The sequence below is a fragment of the Coloeus monedula genome (assembly GCF_965178545.1).
Source record: "Coloeus monedula genome assembly, chromosome: 8".
In the NCBI taxonomy this organism is placed as follows: Eukaryota; Metazoa; Chordata; class Aves; order Passeriformes; family Corvidae; genus Coloeus; species Coloeus monedula.
Genome location: NC_138788.1, coordinates 26518486 through 26546244, shown reverse-complemented (window position 1 = coordinate 26546244; position 27759 = coordinate 26518486). Strand labels below are relative to the sequence as shown.

General features: G+C 44.1%; 1 protein-coding gene across 1 annotated transcript in view; it reads right to left on the bottom strand.

The window, feature by feature from the left end:
* NEURL1 (neuralized E3 ubiquitin protein ligase 1) overlaps positions 1–27759 on the bottom strand; it is a gene marked incomplete at both ends in the record, with an annotated part of 142389 nt that overhangs the window by 29949 nt on the left and 84681 nt on the right. The window contains one exon of the mRNA XM_082285839.1: positions 23335–23656. Within this exon, the coding sequence (XP_082141965.1) occupies positions 23335–23656 (322 nt within the window). The remainder of the gene's footprint in view (positions 1–23334; positions 23657–27759) is intronic.

The following is a 27759-nucleotide window of genomic DNA, read 5'->3' as shown; positions in this document are numbered from 1 at the left end:
AATGCAGACTTGAGCCCACAGCACTGTGAATGAAGGATACCTTTAGGGTTTTTCTTTTTAATGAATTTTTAAAGTATCTGAAATACTGTTTGTTTTCTTTCTCATACTCTGTACGAATTGATAAATCCTCAACTGCACTATAAACATGCAGTCATCAGCCCGTGATTTCTAAAAATGTGTTTGTATTAAGCTATGAAATTATTTACAGTGGCCATAAACATCCTCCCAGCGTCTGGCAGCTGAGAGAGGGCCTTGGAACTCACTAATTTACGTACATTGTAAACCACTTTCTAATAAATAAATAAGCTCTTAATATCTCACCCACAAGAAGAGGCACATTGCATACAATACTATATTTAGGGGTCCTTTGGAGGTCAAGGATTCAGCAGCTAAATTTCTCTGAGGATCTTTCTTTGGTGACTGTTTATGCCCAAATGAATTGTCAGCTGAATGTCTCTATTTTGAAATAGGTTTAAAATTCTCACATTGCTTTGAATGTTGGAGAAGCAGCTGCTTGTTCCTCCTTTTGCCTGAACCAGGGCCAGATTCTGATCTCAGGGGCCCAAAGGGGCATTTAAATACCCAAGTAAATGCTTGCTGATCCTTTAGTAGTGACCTTCCTTGGAGGGACTACAGATCTTCCAAGGCTGGTTCCTGGGGCAGGGATGCTCTCCAGGCCAAGAGGATGCCCAATGCCAGAGCTTGTAAAGAAAGGAGAAGGTCGGGACACCCTCCCTCCTAGATGAGCATCCTGTAGCCCATTACCCTGCCAGTAATGTGAAGGGGGCAGAAGGGAAAACAAGTACCTCACACATCCCATGGGCTGCTGTGCAAAGGAAGAGCCATGTTAGGGCCCCTCATGGCTGCTGAGAGTACTTAAACTGATGGAAATGGGATTTTCAACTCCTGTGAAATCCATTGCGGTGCCCTTAAGGACAAAGGAAGGTGAGTGGCTGGTTCAAAGCAATCCTTGGTTGAAAACAATACTGTCAAATCAAAATCTGTGTTTTGTACAAAGTAATAATAGTCTTTTTACAAAACAACATAAAAAAGGACTGCTTCACTTTCTGCCACTGCAGAAAGTTTTCACATACTGCTTCACTTACATAAAAATACAAACCAAGCTCTCCCCTAGTTGCAACCAGTGCTAGTTAAATGAAAACATTAGCTGGCAAACAGGAGAAAAAAAAAATGTTTCACTCACTCCCCCTGCCCTAGACATGGAAGAGAGGAAAGAATGAATCAACTATTAAAAATCAATTTTGTTTTAGTCATGTGAGGTACTCAGGGACAGCTAGAGAGCTGAATGAAGAACTTTGAAGTAGGAACCCCAATGTAACCAGGTCCTACTGCATCACCAGTGCTCTGTGGACAAGCTCCGTGTAAGAATCCAGTTATTCCATTTATCTACATTTGCAGATGGCTTCAGAGATCTGTCACTAACTGTAGAGTCCCTCTCCTCTCCCCTGCAGCCCCCATCTGCTCTGCTGGAAAAGATGAAGCTGCACCAAGACAAAGCAGGACCATGCAGAGTCCCCCACCGTGCACGGCACGGGCACTTCACACCCTTCCTTTTCGGTGGCACAGCCAACCCCTGGGGTGCCCTGAGGAATCTGTGCCTGCAGCAGAGTCGTGATGGTCTCTGATGTCTTCCCAAGCACCCAGCGGCAAAAGAACCAAGTCACAAGGATGCTGGTAGCAGCCCCAGTGGGCCAAAAAGACACAACCAGAATGTAAAATTGCTTTTACAGATGTGCCCTGGTTCCTGCGAGTTGTCTCCCACACGTGTCCCCCTGTCCAGTCAGTGCAGAAGCTCTGCAGAAACTTTTCTCAAACAAAGTGACCTACACCTTGCTATATTTTTTTTCTTATAGATAGTAATTTCCAGTCAGCAATGGACTATTTCAGTAAAACTAAGCAGAATCCACTGTTTTCTTAAGAAAGATAAACAAAAGGTAAATGCAATGGGATTGCTGCTGGTCTTCAGCAGAAAACCATGTGATTTTGCACATCCTTATTGCAGTAGTTGAAGCAGCACAGACTGCTTGCTGTTGATCAGTGTTGTAACACTGTTCCCTTCACCCTGAACAGGAACTTAGCCCTACAGTTTTGAAACTATGCATGGACAGCCCGAATAAATCTCATCACTGAAGGTTTCCTGACATTCCTGCTGAATATCCCATCCTATTAGTCAATGTCAGGCCCTGGGCAACATGAAAAATTGCAGAAATCCATCCTGGCTGTCATTAGAAATCAAAGGTCAACCTCAAAAACTGAGAGACTCCTTCCAGATTTGGAAAGCATTCATATTTCAAGATTACAAAGTGCAATTGTCAAAGCCCTGCATGTTCATGTGAAACAGGAAGGAAAAATAGGACCCCGGACAATAGGACCCTGGAGGAGTGTGGAAGGATCAGGCTTTTCCCAGGAAGCAGTTTGCCAAAATGTTAAAATAGAAGCTATTTACACAATAGGTTGGAAAATGTTAACAGATAAAAACATGTTAGACAACAGGATTTCAGATTACAAACACTGGGCAGGTTGTCCCGTGAGGGAGCTCTAACAAAATATATGGATTCTCCAAACTAAGCAAAATGAGTGTTTTCTGTAATGGCCCTTTTGGTGGCATTTCTACTTCTGCTTTTGCTGTTAAGGTTCCCTGCACTCCATACCCACAATCATCTGCTTCCATCTCATCACATTCTCTGTCTCTCACTCCTCCTGATCCCACCCCTGCCCAAAGCTTCCCTCCCACTACATCTATAGCCATCAACTGCACCATGTGAACAGGGTGTGAAGTAATTGTGCTTGAGAATAAGGGGCAGAAAGTCAGGCTCCCCAGTTTCTATTCCTGTCCCTCATCCTCCCCAAAGAGCCTTCAGGAGGTCTTTTAATCCCAGTGATCTGCGATTTGAGTTCTCCTGCAAACTGCTTGTGATGCTGTGAATACCCTCTGGTGTCTACAGGGAGTGAGGTCCTGGAGCCCGCAGTGACAGATCCCACACTTGTCTTGCTAAATGTTGAAAGGCTTTAAGTGTTAAAAGGGAGAAAAGGCCCTTTTAAGCATTTCTCTGGGGAGCAGATGGCCACCAGCTGACCTTCTCCTGGAAATCTGTGTAGTTTTAAATGGGAAACACAGCCAATGAAATTTTAAATACATCTATTGTAGTCTGCACAGTCACTGGCAATCCACAAGTGACAGTTACAATCCACCCCGTCCTTGCTGTTCCAGCAGCCTTCCTGAGGCTGAGCATGAAAGGCTTTCAACATAATTGTGAGCCTTCCCAGGGCTGCAGGGGATTCCTAGTTCCTGATTTTGGAGGAAATGCTGGGATCATCTTTCCCTTCTCAGCCAGCTCTTTGCTTTGAAGTTTCTACAATGACCAAATTTGTCATCACCATCCAACGGCTAAGCAAAATCAACAGAGACTTCATGTCTGATGGCTCAAACACTCAGACCTGAGCCGCAGCTTTCAGCAGAGGTACCTCCTGGCTGCCCAAAGAGATAAGCACACTCCTCCTCAGAGAAGATGATGCTGACAGACAGACAGAGAAAACAACACTTGGCATAGCTTTTAAGTGCTTCTTCATTAAGGGCATCTACCATCCTATACTGCAACACTGCCAGTGTGATTCCCAACATGGGACTCTACTGTGATCATACCTCAACGTTCTCCTGGCAGTTCACTTAACAATAGATGATGGACTTCATGCAGGCAGGCAGAGTTATGTTGTTGAATCTTCTGCCCTCCTTAAAAATAAACAGAGTAGCTATGATCTACAAAACTCTAGGATGCCTAAAATTCAAGCACATCAGGTCCTGCTCTGATTTTTACTCCCTGCATTGCATGTGTTCAGTTGAAAATGTTTCATCCCATGCCTGAAGGTGAGCAGGGTGAAGGGAGGACACAGACTGTAAGACATTTGTCTTCACACTTGCTCCTGCTGTAGGAGCCACCCAGAGGGGAGCCTAAGTATTTCCATGTGGCTCCATCTCTGTCCAGGCTCTCCTGGCAGTGCTGGGTATCTCTCTTCCTGGGGAGGAGGGGGAAGAAGGAAAGAACCACAAGAACATGCCAATGCATGTCCAGGGGGAGAAATCAAGAGGTATTTAAGTGTACAAGAGACTTGCCACACTTCCTTTTACACAGAAGTTGCATCTTGTGCTTGTTGTGCAACACTGGAAAGCACAGCACCAGGAGAACAGTCCCAAGACAGCAGGAACAACAACGAATTCCCTCTTCTCCTTTTTTCATATGCTCAAAATATTTTAAATACATAACTTATGAGAGCTAAACTCCTTCCTTCACAGTTTTACTTCACTTTCAGCATAGTAATTCTCTGTTTTTCACAGAAGCAGAGATGAAGCCCATTCTCCTGTTTTATTTTTATTTTCTGTATATGCTGAAGGTACCAGTTGACCTCCTCCTCCCTTTTAGGGACTGAGCAGTGGGGAAAGCTGACAGTCTCTTTCAGCTGCAGCATCACTTCTGAGATGTAATGCCCAGGTGGACAGTGAAGTGTGGACAGCTTCCTCTCACCATTCTCTGAAGATTTTCAACAATTCCTGCTTGCTGTCCACATGTGATCTGCAGTCCTAGGTGAATTCCCTTTTCAGCTGGATGCACTGTGTTACTTCGGTATAGCACTATCTAGACAACTGAAAAAAGCACAAACAATTTAATGTATTACTTTCCCCTTGTTTTTTATGGAAATGGTCAAAGTCTGGAAGATTTCTGATCTCTGTGCAGTGTTTCGAGTACTTTGTTTGTTTGTTTTTATATTTACACACATACATACATACACACATACATATATACAGAAAGCACTGTAAAAATTTCTAGAGAGAGCTTCAAAAAGCCGTTATTTTCAGCTAGTCAGAGGTTTTGTCTCACCATCATGATATCTACAAGATTCAGTAACTTATCTTAATTCAGACCATTCTGTGAATAAAATAGTCACTGTCCTACCAGACAGAAAGCAGATACTCTCCTGCCTCCCCTTGTAAAGCAACCAACAAGTCTCAGGAACAAGGAGCAGCAGTTTTTAAACGCAACAGAACCATTCCTTTCACCCGCTGAACTCCATCTAGCCTCAACACTTCGCAAAACTGAAAAAAAACCCCATGACACTGCAAAATGTCTTACATAAATTTTGCTGTCCCAGGAGCCTCCACAGCCAATCCAAAGGGTCAAAGTGCTTAAAGAGACCGGATTCTTAAGGGATTTCCAGCTCCCACTTTCCGATCTCAGCGATTACACAGAAAACCACCAGCATCACCCTTGACAGGTCCCCACCACCACAGCCATTAAATGTTCAGATTTTTTTGAGTGCCTTAGCCTCTTGCAGAAATCTTGGTGAAGTCTGGATAGGAAAAAGCCAGCCAGCAGAACAGCATAAAAACAACCCTAATCTATTCAACTTAAATTTTAATTTTTTTTTAAAGAACATTTTCTAGCATTTTTCCACTACATACAGGAGATTACACAAGCAAAACTTCTTGATTGCTGCATACGTGGACAAGAGAGGAAACCCATGTGCATTCCCAAGTCTTGAAGCCACCAGCAAAACAACATCTTCAGCGCTAAGATGAAGCCCTGCTCAGTGCTGGCTGGCTGGGCACTGGCAGCTCAGCAAGGGTCACTCCAAGAAACATACAACGTGGAACAAGGAAATTTTTCCCTCAGCACTTGGCAGAGCAGTATACTAGCTATCTAAACTTAGACAATACATACAGAACAAATGAACTGCTCCTGCTCCCCTGGAATTCCAGAGGTCTCATGGGAGGCCGCTGTGCTCTGTGCCGCAGTGCCAGGGCAGGCGGGGATGCACCCTGTGGGGGGAGCTGGGCACCCCAGCACATGGATGCTTTTCTCCTCTGCGCTCACATCGACTTGTGGGTGGGAGCTCCAAGAGTGCGTGCTTCCTGCTGATATTTCTGCTTCTCCCAGTTTCTATCAGGGCCAGGAATAACAGGAGAGCAGGCTGTCCCCCAGCCCCTCCTCTTCTGGTCCTGGACATGGCCAGCAGTATGAAGAGCGGGGGCTGAGGAGTACGCTTCAGTTACAGAAGCAAATGTTTTTTGGTGCCTCTGGATGTTCCAAGTTAAGCTCGGATCATACTGCAGTTAGCTTCCATGCTATCCAAATTACTCCAGGCGGGCCTAATCCTGATGAATAGCTGGGTAGCTATTAAAATTGTTTTCCTTGAACAGCTAAATGGAAATGCAAGGGCTTGACGCTTGAGCTAACATTTAAAATGGGTTCAGGTAATCAAAACACCAGATCAGAAAGCACTGGGGGTTTTGGAGGAGCTGAGATTCAATTCAGCTTTGAACCTTTAGCTTATTATAGCAAACAATTCCCACCCCCAACAACTGAAACTAGCTATGGCTCCTTGCAGAGACTGATTGGACCTGATCACGTGGGCTCACACTTGCTGTTTATACCCCTTACGCCAACAGCGCTTCTCGTGCAACCCAACACCATCTGTCATTCTGTCGTGTCACCTCGGGATGCTGCTTGGGAACAAACACGTCACTGGTCATCTCTCACTGGAGACATCTGAGATGCCAGGATCGCTATCGCTGCCTTCTCTCTGTCCGGGCAGCAAACACCCCACACAAATTTAGAGCAACAAACAGCATGAAGGCAGCTCCAGTGCCTGCAAATTATTTTTCTGCATCCATGGCCAAGCTGCAAACCAGTATCAGAGAATGACTGATATATGTGATGTTCTGTGTAGAGGACATAGGTAGCTTTTCACTGCCACACACCAGCAGCACAGATACACACAACAGCAATGGATTATATATATGAAATTTTTCTACTGTGCTAACTTGCTCCAGGAGCTCTGGCATGAGTGATGGTGGGAATATCAGTGAGGAGCTGCTGAGGAATGGAAGAACATGCAGTAGGAAACAGCTTGTGGATGGAGTGCCCATGGATCTTGCATCCTGCTCTCATTCCCATCCTCGACCTGATGTGTATGTGAGAACAGGCCCATAAAGAGAGAGCCCCTGACTGTTCAGAGTGGGAGGATGAATAGAGAGACAGTGACCTCAGAGGAGCTAATTTCCTGAGCACGGCAGAGCCGCCAGCTCCCCAAGAGGAGCTTCTCCCCCATTACCACAGTGCTGGAGCAGCAGGTGGGACAGGCAGCTCCAGCAAGCTGAGCAGGCACCAAGACATGTGCCCGTGCATGTTTCTGTCCAGAAAAGCCGTAACTAGAAGAATCTGACTTACTATGTCCACACATATGAAGGAAGAACAGAAGCACAGTTTGGGCATTCCAAGCAAGTAAACCGGCCTGAATACTCCTGTGCGTGGAGGCTGTGTGAGGAAAAGTCATCAGGTACTGAGCCTCACCAGTCTGGTTTCCTAAGCAGGCTGCGAGCAAACTATAAAGGATTCCTCTCCAAGTCACATCCCTACAAGGAAGCCTGCATCAAAAAAAGAAAAAGGAGGAAGAAACCATGTTTTGAGCTCAGACATTGCACACTTCACTAATTGCAGCTATTCTTAAAAGCACTATCGTGGGCCCAGTGTGACTGCAGAGGCAGGAGATCAGTAGAGCTCCATTGTGGCAGCCCTGGGTGGCTACGGAGAGGACACCATGCTAACTGCTCTCCTGAGAGGACAAGGGGCAAGGCTTGCTTCCATAACCATAGCCGTGTAAAACAATTTGGGATGAACTGTGGCCCCTCAATGCTCATTTCAAAACACCTGCTGTTGAGTAGCATGAGGACAGCAGCAGTACTGCAGGGGCTGGACACAAGTAATGCAGGAGTTAACTGAGAGCAGAGGGATAAGAGCCCCAGAAAGAATGTCGATAACATTTGCATAGACCTGATATATGAACAAAAGCTGTGACTCAGTCTTCACCTAGGGACCAAAGATGATGCAAAGATGCACTAAAAGTTTCTCACTTCTCCTTATTTAACCTTTGTTCATTGCATCAGGACAGTGCACAGCAGCTAAGGGTGCCCTGTGTGCCCAAGGGAAACAAAGCCCAAGCACTATGTGAGGCTCCCCGGGATGTAGTAGGAAATTTGGAAGCCATGTAGTGTATCCCATTAGGTTGCAGAGCACTGTGCAGAGGCCTTTGGTACCTAATGCCGTCTATGGGAATGCAGCTCCTCTTTCCAGCTTGGTGGCATGAGACACTCCACACCTTTCTGAGAGCCCCCAGAAGTCCCGAGGGCTCTCCGATGTTAAGCCACAGGTCAGACATAGCGAAGCAAGGAAGGATTTTTCAGTTTTCCCTGCTCAAGAGCTGCTGGGGCAGCCCCACGCCACAGCCCATCACCCCCACAGCTCCCTGAGGGACACGCTGAGTGCCCACAGCCAGCACGGCAGCCCCCATCGGCAGCGGGGCCACCCAGCTGTGGCACACGGCCCGGGCACGCCGTGGCCTGGGGGAGCATACGGCGCTAGCCCGTCGCGTAGCCCGATGTTCAATGAGACTCGACAGGTCCCACCGAGGTCTGCACGCGGAGAAAGAGCCCGAGGCCCCCAAGCTGGCGACACCGCCTCGGCTCTGCTCGGCCCCAGCGCGCCCGGGGCACGCGGGATGCAGCATTTGGATCATCTCATAGCAGCTGGCAGGGACCCAACGGCGTGAGCATCATCCCGTCTGCAGGAGCACGGGGCTGCCTCTCAGCGCACTTTTACCCTTGGAGTGTGGCGGGGGGAAGGGCGACGCACACGCAGGGACATTCTTCACTTGTCACCCCCAGCCTCAGGCTATTTCTTTCTTTGCAATCACCTAAGGGTGAGGAAGAGTTGAAAAACATCACACTGACAGGGCTGTCGGAGCTGCGGATATAGGGCCTTCCGCTCCACGCCAAGCAAACCTTCTGGAATGGTTTGGACACGATAGGTAAACAGTGTTGGGCTTGCTCAGCAGGGAGACATTTGTATTTAGATGTTATAGATAAGTGGTGCATATTTGAGACATCTGAAAGTTATTATTCCAGGCAGTTTCTAAACAGAGAATCGCAGTTGCATAGCCCCTTAACTCCGAGCTGACAGGCAGGATAATGATTTAAATTATTGTTAAACATAGACTCTGTTTTAAGTGGATGGAATTCAACAACATGGTAGGTTTAGGGGAGTGGGGGTGTATTACAAAACACAACATTTCCAGTTTCTGGAGCACTGATCCACGGGAGCTTCTCCGCCAACACCAAGCATCGCTATTCATGCTATGAAAATGGCAGCTGTAGAGATCCTCAAAAGGCAACATCACTCAGCTGCCTTCTGGCTCATTATCACTCCCTCTAATTGCAACAACATCGATGAAGGGAAATGCCTTTATGAAAGCAAAACATAGCATTTTTCAGACTGTAAAACAGAGTTCAGGAGTGAATCATAAATATTTTTTTAATAATGCTTTTAAGTGATTTATGCTTCCTAGAGTTCAATAGGGTTATGTTTATTATGTTATCACTCTGTTTTTAGCTAAGAGTATCCTGATTTGTTCTCCATTATAAGGCATTTGAAGCTCAGCTATTAGGCTGTACTAAGTCAGTATCCTACAGTTGTCTCATCTGTGAAGAGTTTATTTTCCAGTGTTTTCAGGTGGGGCTGGTTGGCTTCCCCTAGGTCCCCTCCATGCTCAGCTACTACCATCAGAGAAAGCTTTTGGTCTCCACCATAAGCTGCTTTTTGACATGCCAAAGGTTAAGTGTGACAGCAAACACTGGCTCCACACTGCAGCCTTTACACAGGCAAAGCTCCAGCAAAAACAAACCCATCTCTTATGGGGGAAAAAAGAAAGGGAAGGAGGAATTCATTTCTTGCTTATTCAGCATCTCATTGTGTGTCTGTGTCACGAGCGAGCTCCCAGGCAGCATCTCCAACCTACAGCACCTCATTTCCCAGATGGGTAATTCACAATAATGCAGACAAGAGGGTCTCATCTCTGCTCCTAGCATGAAGATGCAATTGGGCCTAAAACAAAAGCAATCCCACCTTGCCACTTAAGGGAAATTACATGGCTGATTAATAATGGATGAGCCTCACAAAGGCCACCCATTCTGCTCAGTGTGCCAGCATCTTATCCTAATTCTTCTCATCAATAAAGCCTAGAATTGTTTGGAAACTTCAGGAGAAATTGAGTTCACTCACCTAAGCTTTAATAACCATCGTGTCCAGCAGGGCAGCAGCAGCCCAGTGCAGCCTTTGGCATGTGCAACACAATATAAAAATCAAATCATGAAACGGTAACTCAGAAACACACTCACAAGGCACACAAGTCAAATCAAGACGAGGCACTTCTGTCAGACCAGCAGCTTGGCCTGCCCACTTTAGCATGTGAGGAGTCCAACAACTCAGGATTTGAAACCCACAGTCCCCTGTCAGGGAGAAACGCAGTATCTCCATCCTGAAAAATGAATGCACTTTTGTGATATGTCTCAGGAAAATGAAAAATCTGAGCCTGAGTGAGGAGCTGAATCCTTTACCACTAAAACTAAGGATGGTTTTTTGTCCCTCCCTGCTAACCACTAGTTATTGATCTGATGTACTCACACCAGTGTGTAAAGGCTTTCTCCTGCAGGCAGTGCTTGGTTGCTTTTCCCACACAATTAAATCCTAATAAATATCCTTCCCTCATAAAAATAGTGGACTGATCTCTCTCTGAGCATTGTTTTTCTGTTCACATTTAAAAAAAAAAAACTATTATAGAGCTTAGTAGGAAACAAACAAGCAAGCAAAAACCCCAAGTGGGTATTAAAGCTACCAGTGCCCTATTTGAAGAAGCCAAGAGAAACACAAAAGGAAACTGCTGCCATTATATGGAAATGCTTCCTTAGCCCTCAAGCTGGACATTGAATTTGTGCAGTGATGAATGCCACAGGACCAGCTCAGGGGTCTCGCCTGCTCCTTCCTGCAGCCCTTGCAGCTCCTGCTCAGCTGACAGCACAGCCTTCAGAACAAGGAGAGGTAGAAAGGCGACTGGAAGCAGGATTTCCTCCTGCCAGAGGCTCTGTATAAGGGAAGGAAAGCTTCCAGGTGCCTCCAAACCCCTCCTGGCCACAGCCCAGCCCAACAAAACAGACTGACAGCACTCCACCCCTTCAATGGTCAGTCCAAGCAGTCCTGGCCTCTATACACAAAATTTGAGAGACAAAGATGTATTGGAGACAATAAATGAATTATAAGGGCCCCAAAGAGAGTACTTCCTACTTACTTTTCATTCTGATGTACTTTTAATAACTTCAGATAAGCTACTCATTTAAATAGTTGAACCCCGAAGGACTCCACACCTATCTATGTGAAACATCTCAGGGCAGTCCACTTCGGCAGAGGATCAGTGCTTAGATAGGATAGTTCTAAAACTCATTACCTAACTCTCATTTCTTGGTATACACTGATAAAGCCACTGTGCCCAATCCCCACCTGTGAACCACAACTTCTTAGTCTCCAGAGTAATAAATCCTTATAGGTTCTGTAGTCATCTTTATGCTGTAGAACTAGTGTGGACTCAACTCTCTAATGATGGGAAACTGCAACACTAAAACTGCTGTGGGACACTCTCTGGTGTCATCTTTGCCACCTGGGGCATCAAATGCCAGAACAATAGACAGGTCTGCAGTCAAAATTACTGCAGCCTCCACTGCTCTGCTCCACCTTAGTCAGAAAAAGGATATTAAATATGGAGACAGGGTTGCAATCAGCCTTTCTGAGGAAATAATAACCTGGGAAATTCTGACTCATGCTGATTTGTGATCAAGGACTGTGACTGATATACCAAAAAAAGGAACTGAATCAGATTTTCATGGCTGTGTCAGAATGAATTAATTCTCATCATATAACTGGAAAAGATTTAACATCACAGAAGCATTTTGAGAATGACAGGAGGATATGGAGGCTATGGTAAAGAAGAAAACATGATTATTGTTCTGTATAGACTGACAGCGAGGAAAGATAAAAAAGAACTAAATATACCATAAAATAATAGCTTGGTCAGAGAGTTGCCAACAGGAACATCCTGGGGAGGGGACAGCAGTTGCAAACATCTGGCACTCCTGGTGCACAAACGCCCTAGACAACGCTTATGACAGAATAACCAGTAGTGACACATCTCCAGGAGAGACAGCAAAGTTATCTTTAAGTCTGCCCAGAACAGTCTGAGAATGTCCTTGCAGTCACTACTGGGTTTCACCCTTCAGCTAAAGATATGAGAGGTGGCTGCCTGGCCTTTTCCAGTAGCCACCATTCACTCCCTGTCTGTCTCAGAGAGAGGTTAAATTTTTTTTTTTCTCTCTTACGTGGTTGTCAGCAAAACCCCTAAAGTAAATCAGATGTCAGCTGATCTCACTCTGAATCTAGCTAAACCACAGTCAGGCTATTTCAATTCTAAATGCTTGCCCATAGCAACTATTCAGGTTAGCATAGCTAGTTCTTTTTAAAGTCACGTTTGCTATTGATTTGAATTAATTTTCCAGGTTGCCCATTGTAACTAAACCCTCTGCTGGAAAAATAACTGCATTCAGTACATATTTTAGAGATGGTTGCTTGGGTTTTTTTCTCAGCCAAGCAAGCTAGATATGCTGCTAAGTGGAAGATCAGACTCTAAAGTCCAACTCTATAGACAGGAGTTTATCTGGCAGCAAATTCCACAGACACAGATGAAGGAGTGTGAAATCCCCACTGCAAAGCACAAACAAAGGAGTATCTCTCATCTCTCCTCATAGACTGCTTGCCTTCATCCAAATAAATCCTCTGATAGTTAGTTCTGTCAATACTTGTTATTAGCAAAAAAACTTCTATAACAAATAAATTATACGATAAAAAGAACCATTGCATGAAGAGGAACAGGTGTTATCAAGAGCAGAACTGAGAACCATCAATCTAATTCAGGATGTAAGAAACAAATCTGACTCAGATTCTTTCCCCAGTGTTGTTTTCTCCTGTATCTTCACGATCCCTATGATAGAGAGACTGTCAGTAGTATGTGCTTGACCTGATAAAAGAGCTCACTTATCTTCAGGGAACATGCCAGATATTCACGGTGACCCATACAAAATAATTCAAACACACCTAACACCCTGTGCTGTCCAGATAAAGGGGGGGGGAAGAAGCCAAAGCCTTTGGGTTATGAATTGCCAGCACAAAGACAAAATGAGCCACTGGTGTCAGTGAAGAAACCAGTCAAGGAAAGGATGGTATCTTGGTCACCAGGTTGTCCTTGCCTTCCCCATCAATACAACCTGATCTCTCTTTGCCAAACCTGTCCTTCCACTGCTTTCACACAGCAGTTCACCCTTTTTCTGTGTTTTCACCTTCCTGCTCCGCTATCTCAGGCATCTGGACCCCTTCTTAAACCTTCCTGCACAGAAACCAGACACATTTTCCAAGAAAACCACACTGCCTGGAGGCAACCTTTCTACTTCCCCTCCAACTTCAACAGTGCATTCAGCCTCTCCTGCTCATGTTCTTCTCTCTCTTCCTCCTCCTCCTCCTAAAAGAGTCTTTGCTGCCCAGAAAACCCATTAAGCACAGAGGCTAATCCCTGCATAACCACTGATTACTGATTAACCACAGACCACAGGTTTTGACCTAGCAAGCCCTGCACAGAACCCAGTAACAAGCAGATGGCAAAGAAAAGGATCCAGCAAAGCGCTTAAGCACATGGCTATCTTTAGGAATGTGAATTAACATACTTATTCAAGCATATAACTGATTTCTGGCATACCATATAGCTACATATGCATGGAGGTGGGTAGGGAATTTACCATCCTGTTGAATTTGGGCCCTGCAGCCTATGCAGTATTCTTTCCTGAGCAACTGAGAATGGGTTCCAATTGCCCAGTTGGAAACTACACAGCTTTAAAAAAATTTTACTTCCCATTTGAATTTTCCCTCCACCAGCTTTCCTCCCTTAGCCTGCCAACATAGAGCACCCTCTGCATCACCATCAGATTGTTACTTTGATGTTTCATATCTTATCTGCTTTTTGTGGACCGCTGATCTTTCAGGAATCACATCCAAAACTGAAGCACTAGAACTTATTATAAAATTAGTCATAATAGTGAGTATGGCTCAAAACCAAATTATTTATGTATTTCTCTAGAGTGCACAATTAGGCTGAGCTGAAATTGTCGGTCCCTGCAGCTCCACGGTGAAATTCTCATTAGTCCAGTTTTCTTTCTGACTATCTCTAGCTCTGATCTCCATCATGAGGCAAATTTCCTTCCACCTGGCCAAGGGGTGTTACAGACAAGATCCGCAGGCTCTCCTGTGTCAGGAATGAAGCAATAAAAATGCATTTTGACAAATGCAGGCAGCATCAAGGCTCACCTCTGACATAAGCATACACATTCCAGTGTATGGAAACATTGAATCAGATCTATCTAGAACAAACGGGGCTACAAACAGGGGCAGAAACCAAAAGGCCCAGTGTTTTTGTCAAAAAGATGCTTTCACACAAGCCATGCTGGGATAACAGAGTGAATTGCTGATGTCTGGGAAGGGCTCAGGAGAGTGATGGCTGCTGCCTACAAACACCAGAGAGAGCAACGAAAATCAACCAGGGAAACACCACTGCAGAATGAGGCGGAAATGTAAATACCTGCAGAAACATATTGAACAAATTGTCACCAGCCTCCTGGTTCAAGTGAACACCTGTGGGGCTCAGAGGTGCTGGGGTCCTCTGGCCTTGGGCAGGCAGAGAAAGAGGGAACACGCTGCGTTAAATATTTTAGAGGCTTCAGATCTTTCCTTGCAAGTGATGCAGTATTTATTGGCACAGCACCAGCACGGGAATAGGATTACTGGATTTGAAAGGCTTTGTCCCTGGAGTGGTCTTTATCCTCTTAAAAAGATAGAGCAATTAAACTTTTTTTTTTTTTCCTGAAGAGAATTAATCGTCTGTGAACAGTCACACTGGTAGCCAGATGCATCACAAGAGATTTTCATCTTCTTAAACACACCATCCATAGTCAGTGGCCAGCAATCTGTTTTACCAATCTTTTATCCCTAGCTACAGACCAAAAATTTACCAATCCCAAATGATTTTAATTTCAAAATCTAGTATGAGCAGATGGAATGGGACTTTAAAAAAAATATATTTTGTAAAGGCCTTTAACATCAAAACAATGCTGATGTCTGAGAATCAAAACTTGTGACTAGACATACTGTTCTAGCCAATAGACATGGAATGCTTTGTATAAATTTCACAAAGTTCTGCCAACACTACCCTGCTATAATTTCCAAGAAAACAGAGGAAGCACTTACCTAGTGCATGTCAGCATAAGGCATGATATTTTCACCAAAAGCCACAACGTAGGGGAAACATTTAAAAACTATTGTCAGAAGAACGTATTATGAAAATGCAATTAAGAGAGCATCATAGAAGAATGAAAGATTGAGATTTTCCTAAATGTCTGAGTAGGAGAGAGGAGTCCAGGCTCTCCCTGAGCACAGCACCTCACAGGATCAGCTGCATCACAAGCAGAGCTGATGTAACATCTGCATCAAAATTGGGAGTGGATTCAATAAAAGAAGAAGACCTTTACAACGGAAGTAGCTCAGCCTGACTAAAGATGATCTAGTGAATGGCATCCCTGCCCATGCCAGTAGGATTGGAACTAGGTGATCTTTAACGTCCCTTTAAACTCAAACTATTCTATGATTCTATGATTCTGTGAAGGAGAAGTTTTGGCTTGAATCAGCATAGCTTCAAAAACCAGCACAGTCAAAATGTTTTCTTTCCTTCAGTATAAGCCAGACAAGGTCTGGAGAAGCTTCTGCTGCTCAGTGTTTGGCCAAAAAGAAGGGATGAGTGAGCAAAAACCCAGGGCTAGACTCTGCACACAGTGTAAAACCAGAGTGACTCCACAGTACCTACCAGTTTAGGCTGGCAAAACTGAGAGTAGAGTTGGGCTGTAGGTAAGGATTTCTATACTGAGCCCAACAACAACAGTTCTGCTTATGCAGCTTGGGGAAAAAAAAAAACCAAAGGAGACTGGGACTACAGAGCAATCTCATTTTTTAGCTCTGTTGGTGATATGGATGGAAAACTCCATTTTATTTTATTAAAGGTGTCAAACTTTTTTAATAACCCAGACACCTACAGGGATAACAAATTCACATCCTCTGTACGGTGAATTGCATATTCAGCAGCTGTGAGGCCAATTAGACACTGAAATGACAAAGTGCTATCTCAGGCCAGCAGAGACTTTCTGCACAGAGCCAGCGTTTAGTTTTATCATACAAGCAGTGTTTAGCTGTCATCTGTCATACAGGCTTAGGGAAAAGGGCCTCCACAGCTGGAACAGCTGCAATAGCTGGAATTGCAAGATTAGCACAATAAATTGTTATACTTTTACGAGATCACTCAATTCACATCCAAAACTTACCCCCAGCTCCAAATAAACCCTTTTTCTCAAGCTGTAGCTTTATGAATGAAGAGGAATTAACTTTCAGCATTACAGCCCAAGGTTTGAACAGTTTAAACTATTTGGCTGAATATTTTTGAGAAAAGTATTAAGAAAGCTGCAAAGATTAATTTCCTCTCCCAACATATTCTCTCTCCCTTTTTTTTTAAGACACCTATTACTTACCGATTTTAAAAAAGGAACTATATTAGACAAACTAAGGAAAATGCAATGAATGTTGCATTAAGTATCAGTTAATAAGAGTGTGTTAAAAAGAAAGCAGCATAGATATCCTAATGGTTTAAATCAAAAAGCTAAAATCATTGCTAACCTAAGGAATTCTTTGAAACGTCTGTCAAAAGAATACACTGCTCCATTAGTGGTGGATTATTATTCTCTAACGCCCTGTCCATGCTAGAAATGTCTGTAACTAACTACAGCTATGTAATAAATTCAGTATACATTCAATTATTCAAGTAGTTCATACCTTTATTAGAAGTAAAAGAAAGTCAAAAGCCTTTTAATTGGAACCACTGTTTCCAGACTCTACTTTCCACACTTCCAGTACTTAGCAAAGGCAAGATAAACAACTTAGTGCAAACCAGCAACATTTATCTCCTTAGAGCAACAGCCAAATCAATCATCACAACAGATATTTAATGTGAAGACTCCACTTTTTTTAACATAGGGGCCCATCTTTGCAGGGTCAGCATCTGAACCACAACATACTCATAACACAAACACCACTTAAAATTGTCAGAGTTTTCATATTTCCTTGGGTTTTTATGGGTAAAGTGTCCCTTCTTGCCTGTGTTAGGAACAATATTTCAGCTTACCCGAACTAAAGAAACTTTACAGCACAAAATGTGTTTTTCCACTGGTCATTCTGTCCTGTAGCAGCCTCCATTTTTCTCAGTCTGGGCAATAAAAGCCAGACTAGTCCCTTTTAAATTTATTCCTACCCAGGTACCTTTGCAGGCTCTCCTGATGCCGATGTGGACATTTTGTGGATATAAAGTGCCCTACAGCACATTATGTACCAGATTTTGTCCTTTCTGTTCACCTGTGGCAATGCCTTCCCCTCCAAGAGGTCCTGCTAAGGCAAAGGTGCTTCAGGTGAAAGCAACAGGTTATCCAAAGCACAATGGGAAAAAATAGGAGTAAGGTGCAGAGCCTCTGTGCAAATTTGTAATTCAACTCCTCATGGAGACCCACTGAAACCTGAAATGCTGATCCCTCAGAGACCATATTTCACTCGACATCTGCCTGTCCTGACCTTCTTGGTGTTCGTCATTTGCTGCTCAGCCCAAATGCCCCATGCTGACCGTGAGGGCAGGCAGATGCTGCCTTCCCCAGCTCAAGGGCACAAAGTCTCCACTGCTGACAGTCAAACACAAAGAGAAGAAAAAATCCCCCACGGCATTCACACAGCCAAGAGGAGCTCTGGCTTGCTTAAAAGTGCTGTGTCCAGCAGCCTCATCATCACAACCTAGACAGGCAGACCTGGAGGACAGACAGACCCTCAAGCACATGGAGCTGCCCAGGTCCTGGGCTAACTTTTGGGTGCCTATTGCACCTGGAAAAACATGTCCCTGCAGAGGTGCTAAGGCAAAGCAGGGATAATTAAAATGGCAAGAGATGAGTTATTTATTAAACTGTTTTCACATTTTCAGCTGTGCGAGAGAGCTTCCTGCAGCTGCCATAGAGACAACAGCTACAGACAATAAAACTTTATGAGCAATTTAAATTCTCTCTCCCCTTAGGAGATGGGGAAAAACAAGGACAACTGACTTTTTGCAGGTCCTGTGGATCTTGCCTTCATTAAGTAGGACTCTGTTTAAGCACTTATTATGCTTTTCCATCAGATAGTCACAGACTTCCACAAAAAGGATTAATTGTTTATAGCTTCCACTTTCAACAATACCCTATAAAAATACACTGCAGTCATATCTGATCATCCCATTTTGTTCAGTGCGAAGCACTCCCAGCACATCAGTCTGCTTATTTGCACGTGTCAGAATAGCAACAAAATGAATTCCCGTGGGCAATGGAAAATAAGCTTTGCACTTGGAAAATAAAATAGTAATAACCACACAGTAAAACTGCAGATGCATGTAATAAATTAGATTTATCATCAGTCTTATACCATTCACACCTGAAATTTGCCCATAAATCTACCTCATTTAAGGCTTACTTAATGTTTCTTCTAAAGGTGGCCTGGAGCTAGAGATCCAAACTACGTAAGAACTGATAGACATGAATAAAGAAGAACATTTCCTTTTTTCCCTAAAAAATGTGCAACTTCCTTGTCAAAGAGACACCAGCTTGAGGCATAAGATGGGTACATTTCCATCCAGGATCAGTTCACATTTTAACTTTGATACTTTGCTAACATAAAACAATAAGAAGCTAGGAAGAGCTGGTGAAAGAAGGATTTCTCAAATATCTAATATAATATACAGAACTCCCATTTAATTCTACTAGGATCTGTATATATATTTATGACTGAAATATATATTTATACTGCTTCTACTTTGGCTAAATCTAATACATACACATTTAATACACATGCATTTAAAACTTTCCAATCTTGCAAGGTCTTACTAGTTTTTCACATATTCTGTATTTACAAGATGTGGTGAGACTTAGCTTTCAGCAGGTGCCTCTCAGTGTGCCAATCTAAATAAAATTATCCTTGGTTTTCAAAGTCTGTGCTGGTAAAAGACCAAGAATACTCTGAAATACTGCATGAATGAAAATACTGATGGATGGGAGAAGAGTGTGAACAGAGTAATAAACAGTAAAGGGGTGTGATTGCTGATCACTCTAGCAAAGAATGGGACCAAGGAAAATGAGCAAACTGTACCTCACATCACCCCACTGGAAACACAGAATGAGTAGTGAGGTATCCTGCAATCATAACTGTTTTGCAGCCCCATTTTTCTGTACTTTTAGAGCACCTGCATTGTGCTTTGAAAGAAAAGACACTAGATGGTAGGACCAGATGATCGTCATACGGCCTTTCCCATCTTAACCACTCTGCAATGCCTGCTGCAATGTCACTGCCCAAAAAATGGGGTGATTTTCCAAAATGAGAAAAATGTTGTGATTTTCAAAAAGGCACCACATAGAAGAGGCAAACCTGTAATCCCCCACCAAAGGTAAAGGAAAATGCTGAGAACTCATCATGCTGTACTGCACACATGACTGAGGGAAGTTGCCCACCTTGCTGTCCTGCATCATGAATGTGAATCCATAGAAAGTGCACATGCCAGGCTCAAGCCCAGTGCTTGAAAGAAGCAGGTTAATATGAGACAACACCACTTGGTTCCCATGAGCTGCCATCCTTCCTCCACAGTTCTGAAGACTCTAGAATTTAAACAGCTGGCCCTTTCCTTTTCTTTTTTTGATGCTTTATTATAGCAGCAAGGCAGCAGATTGCTTATATTCCATTTTTCTCGGACTCTTTTTTAAAAGTGTGAATGAGCATGTGTGTATGTTGAAGTGATAACATAAGGACAAGCCACATTTTTAGTAAATATTATTTTAAATTACTCTGGAATGTAAAAGTGCACTTGTGCAAAACTAGCTGCCCAAAAAGGAAAGCAGAGCTGTAAGCCATGCTGCCTGCAAACTGAGCATGTCGGAAGGAGACTCACTGTATAAGGGCATGTTTACAGGTCATGTAAGCCTGCACCTACACTGAAACTCATGCCCTAAACCACAGAACATGCATGCACTCCATCACCACAGATTCCTCTGTGCGGGCCCTTACACTGGCTGAGACCCTGTGGTCAGAGCAGACCAGATTCCTGGGTGAATTTAAGCCTTTTCATCTCTATAATGTGGGTAGAGGAGAGCAAGGAGCAGCCTCTCACCTGTGACTGAGTGTCAGCACTGTGGACCTCATCGCTGAAGCCACCTCAAGGCAGATTTAAACCAGTGCCTCCTTTTGACTCATTCCAGCAGTGACAGGCAAACCATGGTCCCAGCTCAGTTCAAACTCCCCTTGGCTGCGGTGCAGTGGACCATGAAAGCCGTTTTCACCTGGTTCATTTCAAAATCCAGCTGGCAAAGAAGCTGCTCAAAGGGCTCTGCCTTTGAACATACAGCAAGGACAGTCAGACCCAGGAACATCTGTGACAGCCACATATACCTGTGCAGTGACAGCAGTACTGACACGTGGGTAATTGTCAGTAAGTCTTATGCTGTGAGTAAAGCCATAAGCAGAAGGAAATGAAAAATTAAGTTACAAACCAGCTGGATTTTAGTGATGCCAGAATGTTGTGCAATGCCTGTGCTGCAGATAGAGAGAGGCAGGACTGAGCTGGGTAAAAAGGCTGATGGCAGATGACACCTTTTGCTCTGGCAAGTCATTTAACTCTCACAGGCTTTGGGCCCCCCTTCATTCAAGACTTTCTTTATTCTATCTGTAAGACAGGAACAGTGTCACTAGACTTAGTCATTTCCCTGTTTTACTGAGTTCCTTATTTGGGCTGGAACTGATTTGCCAGTGTAATGCAGATAAGCAAAATAAAAATGTGCAGTTTTGGATGTTGTCACTTCTGGGAACATAAATGCACACTGTCCATTTCCCTGCAGAGCTGGGATCTTGCAGTGACACAAGACTTACTGCTGCAGGTCTTTCCTTTGGCAAGTCTCATTTTGGAAGTAAAGTTACATTACTGGGAGTGGGGAGGGAGTAATTCTGCAATAAACAGAAAGACACCAGAAATGGTAAAGTTTTTGGTCAGATTCTTACACACAAAAGCAAACGGAGACTGTGCAGAGGTGCAATTTGGCCCTGCAACCCTACAAGCATTGAGAAAATAGCAAGACTTAAGAACAAGGGACGTGTTTGGGGTTGGGGGGGGTAATAAATCACTGAACTGGAATCTGAAATGCTAGGCTCTTCTGTTCAACATACCACTGCAGCATCCCCAGCCTCCATCAGATGCCCTGCATGCCATACCAGGCTGAATTCAACCATATGTTTGTAGCTAAGCTATGAAATTCATTTGTCAAGTCCCAGGAGTTTTTGGCAAGTTGTCCTGTGCTATATGTGTGGTCTGCTACACTAGAGCAGGCATGCAGAGCATAGTAACACGTATGTCTATAGGATCCAAGGGCAACACAGCTGATGATTTCCCTTCTCTGACTTTTAGTGCTGTTTAATAATGAATGAAGATGCAGAGAACTCGGGTGGAAGCTGTTTCAGCACAGTTGCAGGCTTAAAGCCTGCTGAAGGCTGCTGGAACAAGCTATAAATACGTATCTGAGCTCCACGCCAACTGTGTAAACTCAGAAGCTGCTTGCTTCATTCAGGGACTTCATACCCACCAAAGAGTCGAGAGCCTCTTGGACTAGAGGTAAGTCAGTGGCTGGCAGAAGTCACATTTTCCTTGTGAAGGGGGATGTGGAAGATGCTAGGACAATGCAGGGGCGGATGACGGATAGGAAATGATTTCTCGGGTGTTTTGAAAGGAAACACATAATCCAGAGTTATGGACCCTCATTAATCAGGCAGAGTAGTCCTGAGGTGCCAAATCTCACAAGAACAGCCGTAGGACTTGGAGTTGTTTGTAAGCTCTTCCTAACTGAACCCTTAGCATGACATTTGCCCAAATTCTCCATCGCAATTCAAATACCACCACCTTGGCCTATGAACAGTTGCCTAGTGGCTCTGACTCAAGCTGATTCACAACAAAAGATAAATCTTTCTGCACCTAAAAAAAGAAAAAGCTGCTGAGAAATTCTTCAATTCCTCTGCCTTGTGCAATCTTGGGCCAGGAGTTTTTTCAACAAGGTCAGTCTCATTCCTTCATCTCCTGAACATATATCCCTCTTCCTTGCTGTGTTGGTTGCTATGGGTAGTCCTGCCACCATATTTTTTAATACAGCACAGAATGCAGAAAGGAGGCAGAACTGTCAGAAAAAGAAGTTTAATTTAAGTTTTTGATATATAGCATGAAGCTGTCACTTTAACAGAGATTAACAGGCTGGATGGCAGGAAAAAGCCAGGATCTCTCTCAGCCTCAGATCATCTCATCTTCAAAAGGAACCTCAGCTCCTGAAGGTCAGCAGGTACCATCTAACCTTTTCATGGTGAAAGGAAGACCCATGAATCTACCGTTACATGGAGAAGTGCTGCAATTTTCCTGCCAGTGACAATGCAAAGCCAACTCTAAGGCTGTGTGGTGACACTCCTGGTTCCCCAGCAACCTTGCTTCCCTTCAATCCTCGGAGAATCTTTTCAGTTCTTCTAAGATGTATAAACTCAAATAGCCCAAACCTTGACAGCCTGCACATCTGGGACTATGACTGAGTCCTCATGAATGCCAAACTATCTTCATTTCACCTGAGGATGGCAGAAGACACAGGCACTCAGCACTCATTCTACAATCCCAACTGTATACCCAACCTTCAGGCTCCAGAGGACAAATAAAACTCCTCTGTGAAAGCAACATCCTGGAAAAGCCAGCCACAGATTCTCTCAGGTAATTTGGAAGATAGCCATGTTTCAAATCTGTCCATTAAACCTGACAGAAAATCATAACAGTGCCATCCAGGAAGGATTTAACCACAGCACGTAAAACGCATTTCCCCGCTTTGGCACAGGGAAAGCAGAAGATGAGATAAAAACAAAGGTGTATGACACACTCCAGGCTATTCTCTGATAGAGCTACACCTCTGAGCAGAAATCCATTTACTTAGACATAGCTTCTAGTGCTTTATTGTAGCAGCTGTTTCCCACCTCTCACTGATGTTATATTTACGTGCTGAGTTTCAAACACCCACTGATCCAGGCTGAGGTGCTGAGATGCTCTGGGGAGGAACGACAGCTGTTTCCCTGCACTTGTCCCAGCACAGCGAGAGGACAGGCAATGTCAGCCTGGCCCTTCGTCAGGGATGGCTCAGCATCACCCTGGTGTTTGGACCCAGGCACTCACCTAAGAGCTGCACTCCACGGGTGAGCCCATAGACATCGATCAAGGCCCAGAGGGGCTCCGCCGTCCTCACGCCGCTGAAGAAGAGCATCGCAGCGGAGTCGTTCACCCGGTAGAAAACCCGTCCCTTCTTGTCCACCCAGAAGGCTATGATGTTTCCCTCGTTTGCAAACTCTTCTGGCAGAGCCTTGGCCCAAAAACCACTTTGGGAAACCAAGTCAGGGCACGCATACTTTGGCAGAGTGTCAGGGTTAATCCTCGATGGATCCTTGGAAGTAAAGCCAAGTCGAAGAGCCCCACTCCAGCAGCACTGCTTTTTAGTGATCTGCAAAGATAACAGCAGCAATAACAGTGTTGGGCACTTGAACATCAACTGACACACTTTATGCATTGAACATTGGTGGCCAGTGTGCAGACAGCCCCACCAGATCTAGGAAACATTTTACCCACCAAACACTGCTGTAGCTTTTTCAGTTGTACACAGCAATGCTGCTGCAAACTTAGGATACAATCCCCATATTTAAAACCAAATAAATCAAATTAAATCTATGTGGATAGGTGAAATGTAATTACAGCTGCATGATTCATTTCTATTTCTAGGGTAATTCCTTTTGGCCTAAGAATAATCCTCTCACAAAATGTGCCATAAATGGCCACAGGACCCTTTATCTCAGCACCTTCAGCAGCAGCATTCTTCCCACATGGTGCTCAGATGATGGGGTCTCTCATGACCTGAGGGAAAAGCAGACTCCAGAATCACAGTTACCACCACAGGGTTTTCTGGGCTTCCCAGGCAAGTAAAAGACAGTCTTTCCCTTGTGTAACTTGTCATATTGGATGACATACTGAAATCACAGCCTTCCAGCAGAGAACTTGTGTGTGGGAAAGCACAATATAGAGTATTTAACTTTGTTAAATACACAATTGTGAGGCAATAATAGATGTTCTCTTATGATTGGGGAAAACCTACTTATTTCAGCTGTGAATGGTGTTTTGCAAAATATGTTGTGCATAACTACACCCCAACCTGTCAGTATGCAATTACTCAGTGTGTCTGGGGTCAGGAACGTCTGCTATGGTTTTTGGAATGGTTCGTTTGTCATACCCATCCTTCTGCACCTGACAGACAGAAGGACAAAGGATCACAGATACTTCCAGAGTCATCAGCTTCTACTCACAAGAACTGAGCCCCGGCCAGTAGGGGATCTGTGGGGAGCAGGCAGCAGGTCCTAAACACATGCAGCACATTGAAAACACTACCCAGTTATAAGATCTCTTTTTTTCCCCATGGAAGCAGGGAGTCTTCCAGAGTTAGTATAGTCCTCAGATGATGTCCTTGGTGAAGATTTTCCTCTTATTTTATTGTTTGAGTATGAACCTGCTGGGAATTGTTCCTCTCAAAGTGATTCAGCCTGTCAGGATCCAGACTATGAAATGAAAGACCTAAGGATGCTGGATACAACCTTATCCAGCCAAGAAAGTTCCTGCATGCCAGTTGACACGTAACTGCTGTATCTGTTCACACCCTGAACCTGCAGCAAACACGAGAGCACTTGAGATAGTCCTCTTCCATCAATGCCTTGGCAGCCTCAAGCAATTCCACTGTTGGCCGCAGGACAAGAGCAGAAACATGGACAGGTACCACCTACCAGATGTCACACAAAAGTCGCTGCCGTTCTGTAATTTCATACTCTGCCAAAGCACTAATGGCTCGGATGAATGGCAGTGACAGAGACTGAACTGTCCAGGACTGCAGGACTTAGTTCTCAAAAGCCTGGCAGGAGTCCCTCGTGTCCCAGCTTGGAAGTATAGAATTTTCACCAAGGGATTCTACAAGACATTTTCTTTGGAATTCTGCATTCTCTGCTAATCACATTTGTAAATACTGTGTTTCTCTTTTACATATTCCTCTCCAAGGCAAATCTGGAACATGTGCCCTTGGGGTCACAATAATCTCACAACAAAGACATTGTTCAAAGCCTAGAGATTTCTGTTTTATAATTAAAGTAGCAGAGAAAATAACTCAGAGCTCAGAAAAAGTTATCAACAGACAATTTTCAGTTAAGGGAGTGCTGCTCTTTATCCCTACTCAGTCCATCCAGGTACCTAAACTGTTTACATGGAACACTTCAGCACTGACCTCAGTCCCAGGAACCATGGGAAGCTCCTGCTTACAGGGTGGGCACTGGGATGACACTAAAAAGGACTGAAGCAGATTTACTATTTTATATACCTGGCCAGGGTGGGATGGCATTGTGCATGTCCCCAGTAGAAATGGGGTTAACAGGGTGTGCACGTGAAAAAACAGGGAAACATAATACACACACTCCAAGAAGAAGCCTGGGCTATTTTTTGCAGCAAATTTACTGCAAGCCCTAAAAGCTTTTGGGTCTAAGATAAATATGGCCTCATTGTCATTTGTACAATTCAGTCTCTTGCCAATACTTCACAGCAGTCACAGGCAGCATGAAGTAAATATTCATATGGTAATTAAGGCTGCACATGTTCCATGTATTAATCAGCACCTATAAACAGTTCTCAATACAGTCTGACCACAGGCAAACTAATATCCAAATTAAAATCAAGTATAAAGCCTGCCAAGAATTAGACATGGCTGGACAAAGGGTTCACAGTTTTGCTAAAAAAGGCAATGGTTAATGATGGACCAAATTCTCTTTTCAGCAGCCACTGCTAGCAGAAATGCTTGGGAGGTCCACTGGGTACCAGAAGGGGAGGAAAAGACAGAATCAACATCCAAACTGCTAAACCACTGCTGCTTTCACAGATTCAGGCTCCTGATCTTTATTGCCTTGTGCCATCTTTGAGAACTTCACTTCCTAGAAATGCCCTGAATTACATGGAAGAAACCATACTGGAACATTTGTGTCTGATGCTGCTTGACAGCCATATTCCCATATTCCCAGAGCTGCAAAATAATCTCAGAATAAAACCTGATATACAATAGCTAATAAACAGAATGAAATCTCCTTACTTCTTCACTCCATTTCCCAGAGGGAGTTTAGACTTTATATGACCTGAATGACTGGGTTCATGGTTAGTCTGTGGCTGGTAAGAAGGTCTGGGATGTTGTTTTCCACAGCCATGAACAATAGCGAGGCAATTACAGGATGGACTTATCATACAAAAGCAAGGATGTTTTCACATTTCATCCCTCCCTAGAGCACAAGTTCTGCTAAAGCCTGTTGATTACTCCCATGAGACCTTCCCATTGGAGTCAGCAGGAGCTCTGCTCATAAATCTCTTGTGCAGATTTGCATGCATATTCTTCACACACGTTATGCAAGCTAAAATCCCCAAATACACAGAGATAAACAAGTGTGAATTTCCAGAGATAGCTACCTTGTTTCAGAATGAGGAATAAATAACCCAGAACCTTTGCCTAAACCACTAAATCCACTCAAATCTTTGATGGTGTCTTCAAAAGTGAAATACTGCTTTCATCTCCTCCCAGACTATCTGTCACAGTTGCTTGTCCAAACTGCTGGCCAACATGGGAAAAAATCTCATTAGGCAATGTGAGAGATTCCTGCTGGGCTTCCAGCCTGGATAGAAGCACTAAGAGCTCCACAGGAAGCATAAGAAACCTGTAGTGGGGATTTTCTATCTCTGGGCCTGAGCCTGAAATCTCCATATATTTCCAAAAGGATGCATCTTCCTCATTCCTTGCTCCTTTGCTGGCTGTGAGCAAAGAGGCAGGGAAGGCTGATACACTGCTGTAGGACCCAGCACTCCTGGACCTCTAGCAACGGGCAACAGCAAGATCTTTCAAACTGGGAATCTACATGTTGACAAACCCTCTGGAAAACTCCTTCTGTGCAAATGACGGATTTGCAGTCAGATCATTCATGTGTGCCATGAACTAAAGTGGCCAAAGAAGATGACCTACTTTGTGCCAATGGAAGGCGTGAAATCAGCTATGAACAGAAAAACACAGCCCCACAAACTAGAGGGCATAAAGATGGGAAAGTATCTATGAATGAAGTTTCAAGGGTCCCAAGCTCCTTAAGGTGCTGATAATCTGAAAAGTGTTTCAATTCCTAAGGAGATAGAGGAGTTTCTTCATTAGAAAGCAGCTCCTGGTGTACATGAAGGCATTTTGTCTTAGAGGAGCTGGATTTCCCTTGCAGCACCAGGGGTATGAACTCCATCCTCCAGGCTACCATAGGCACAAAGGAAGTGAAATCAGCTTGTGCCAGTGAGAAAAATGTGATCCCTGCAATGTTCTGTCCTCTGCCCTTAATGCTACCAAGTGACTGATTCAACAAAGCAGTCGGCAGACTGCCAGAAAGGTCCTTTTCTTAAACAGCAACTGTGACTGCGCTGACTTCTCCTTTCATCCTTTCCTCCAAACTCTTCTGGTTTTCCTGCCAAGCACATGAGCAAGAACCTTCGCTTCCAGGTCCTTTT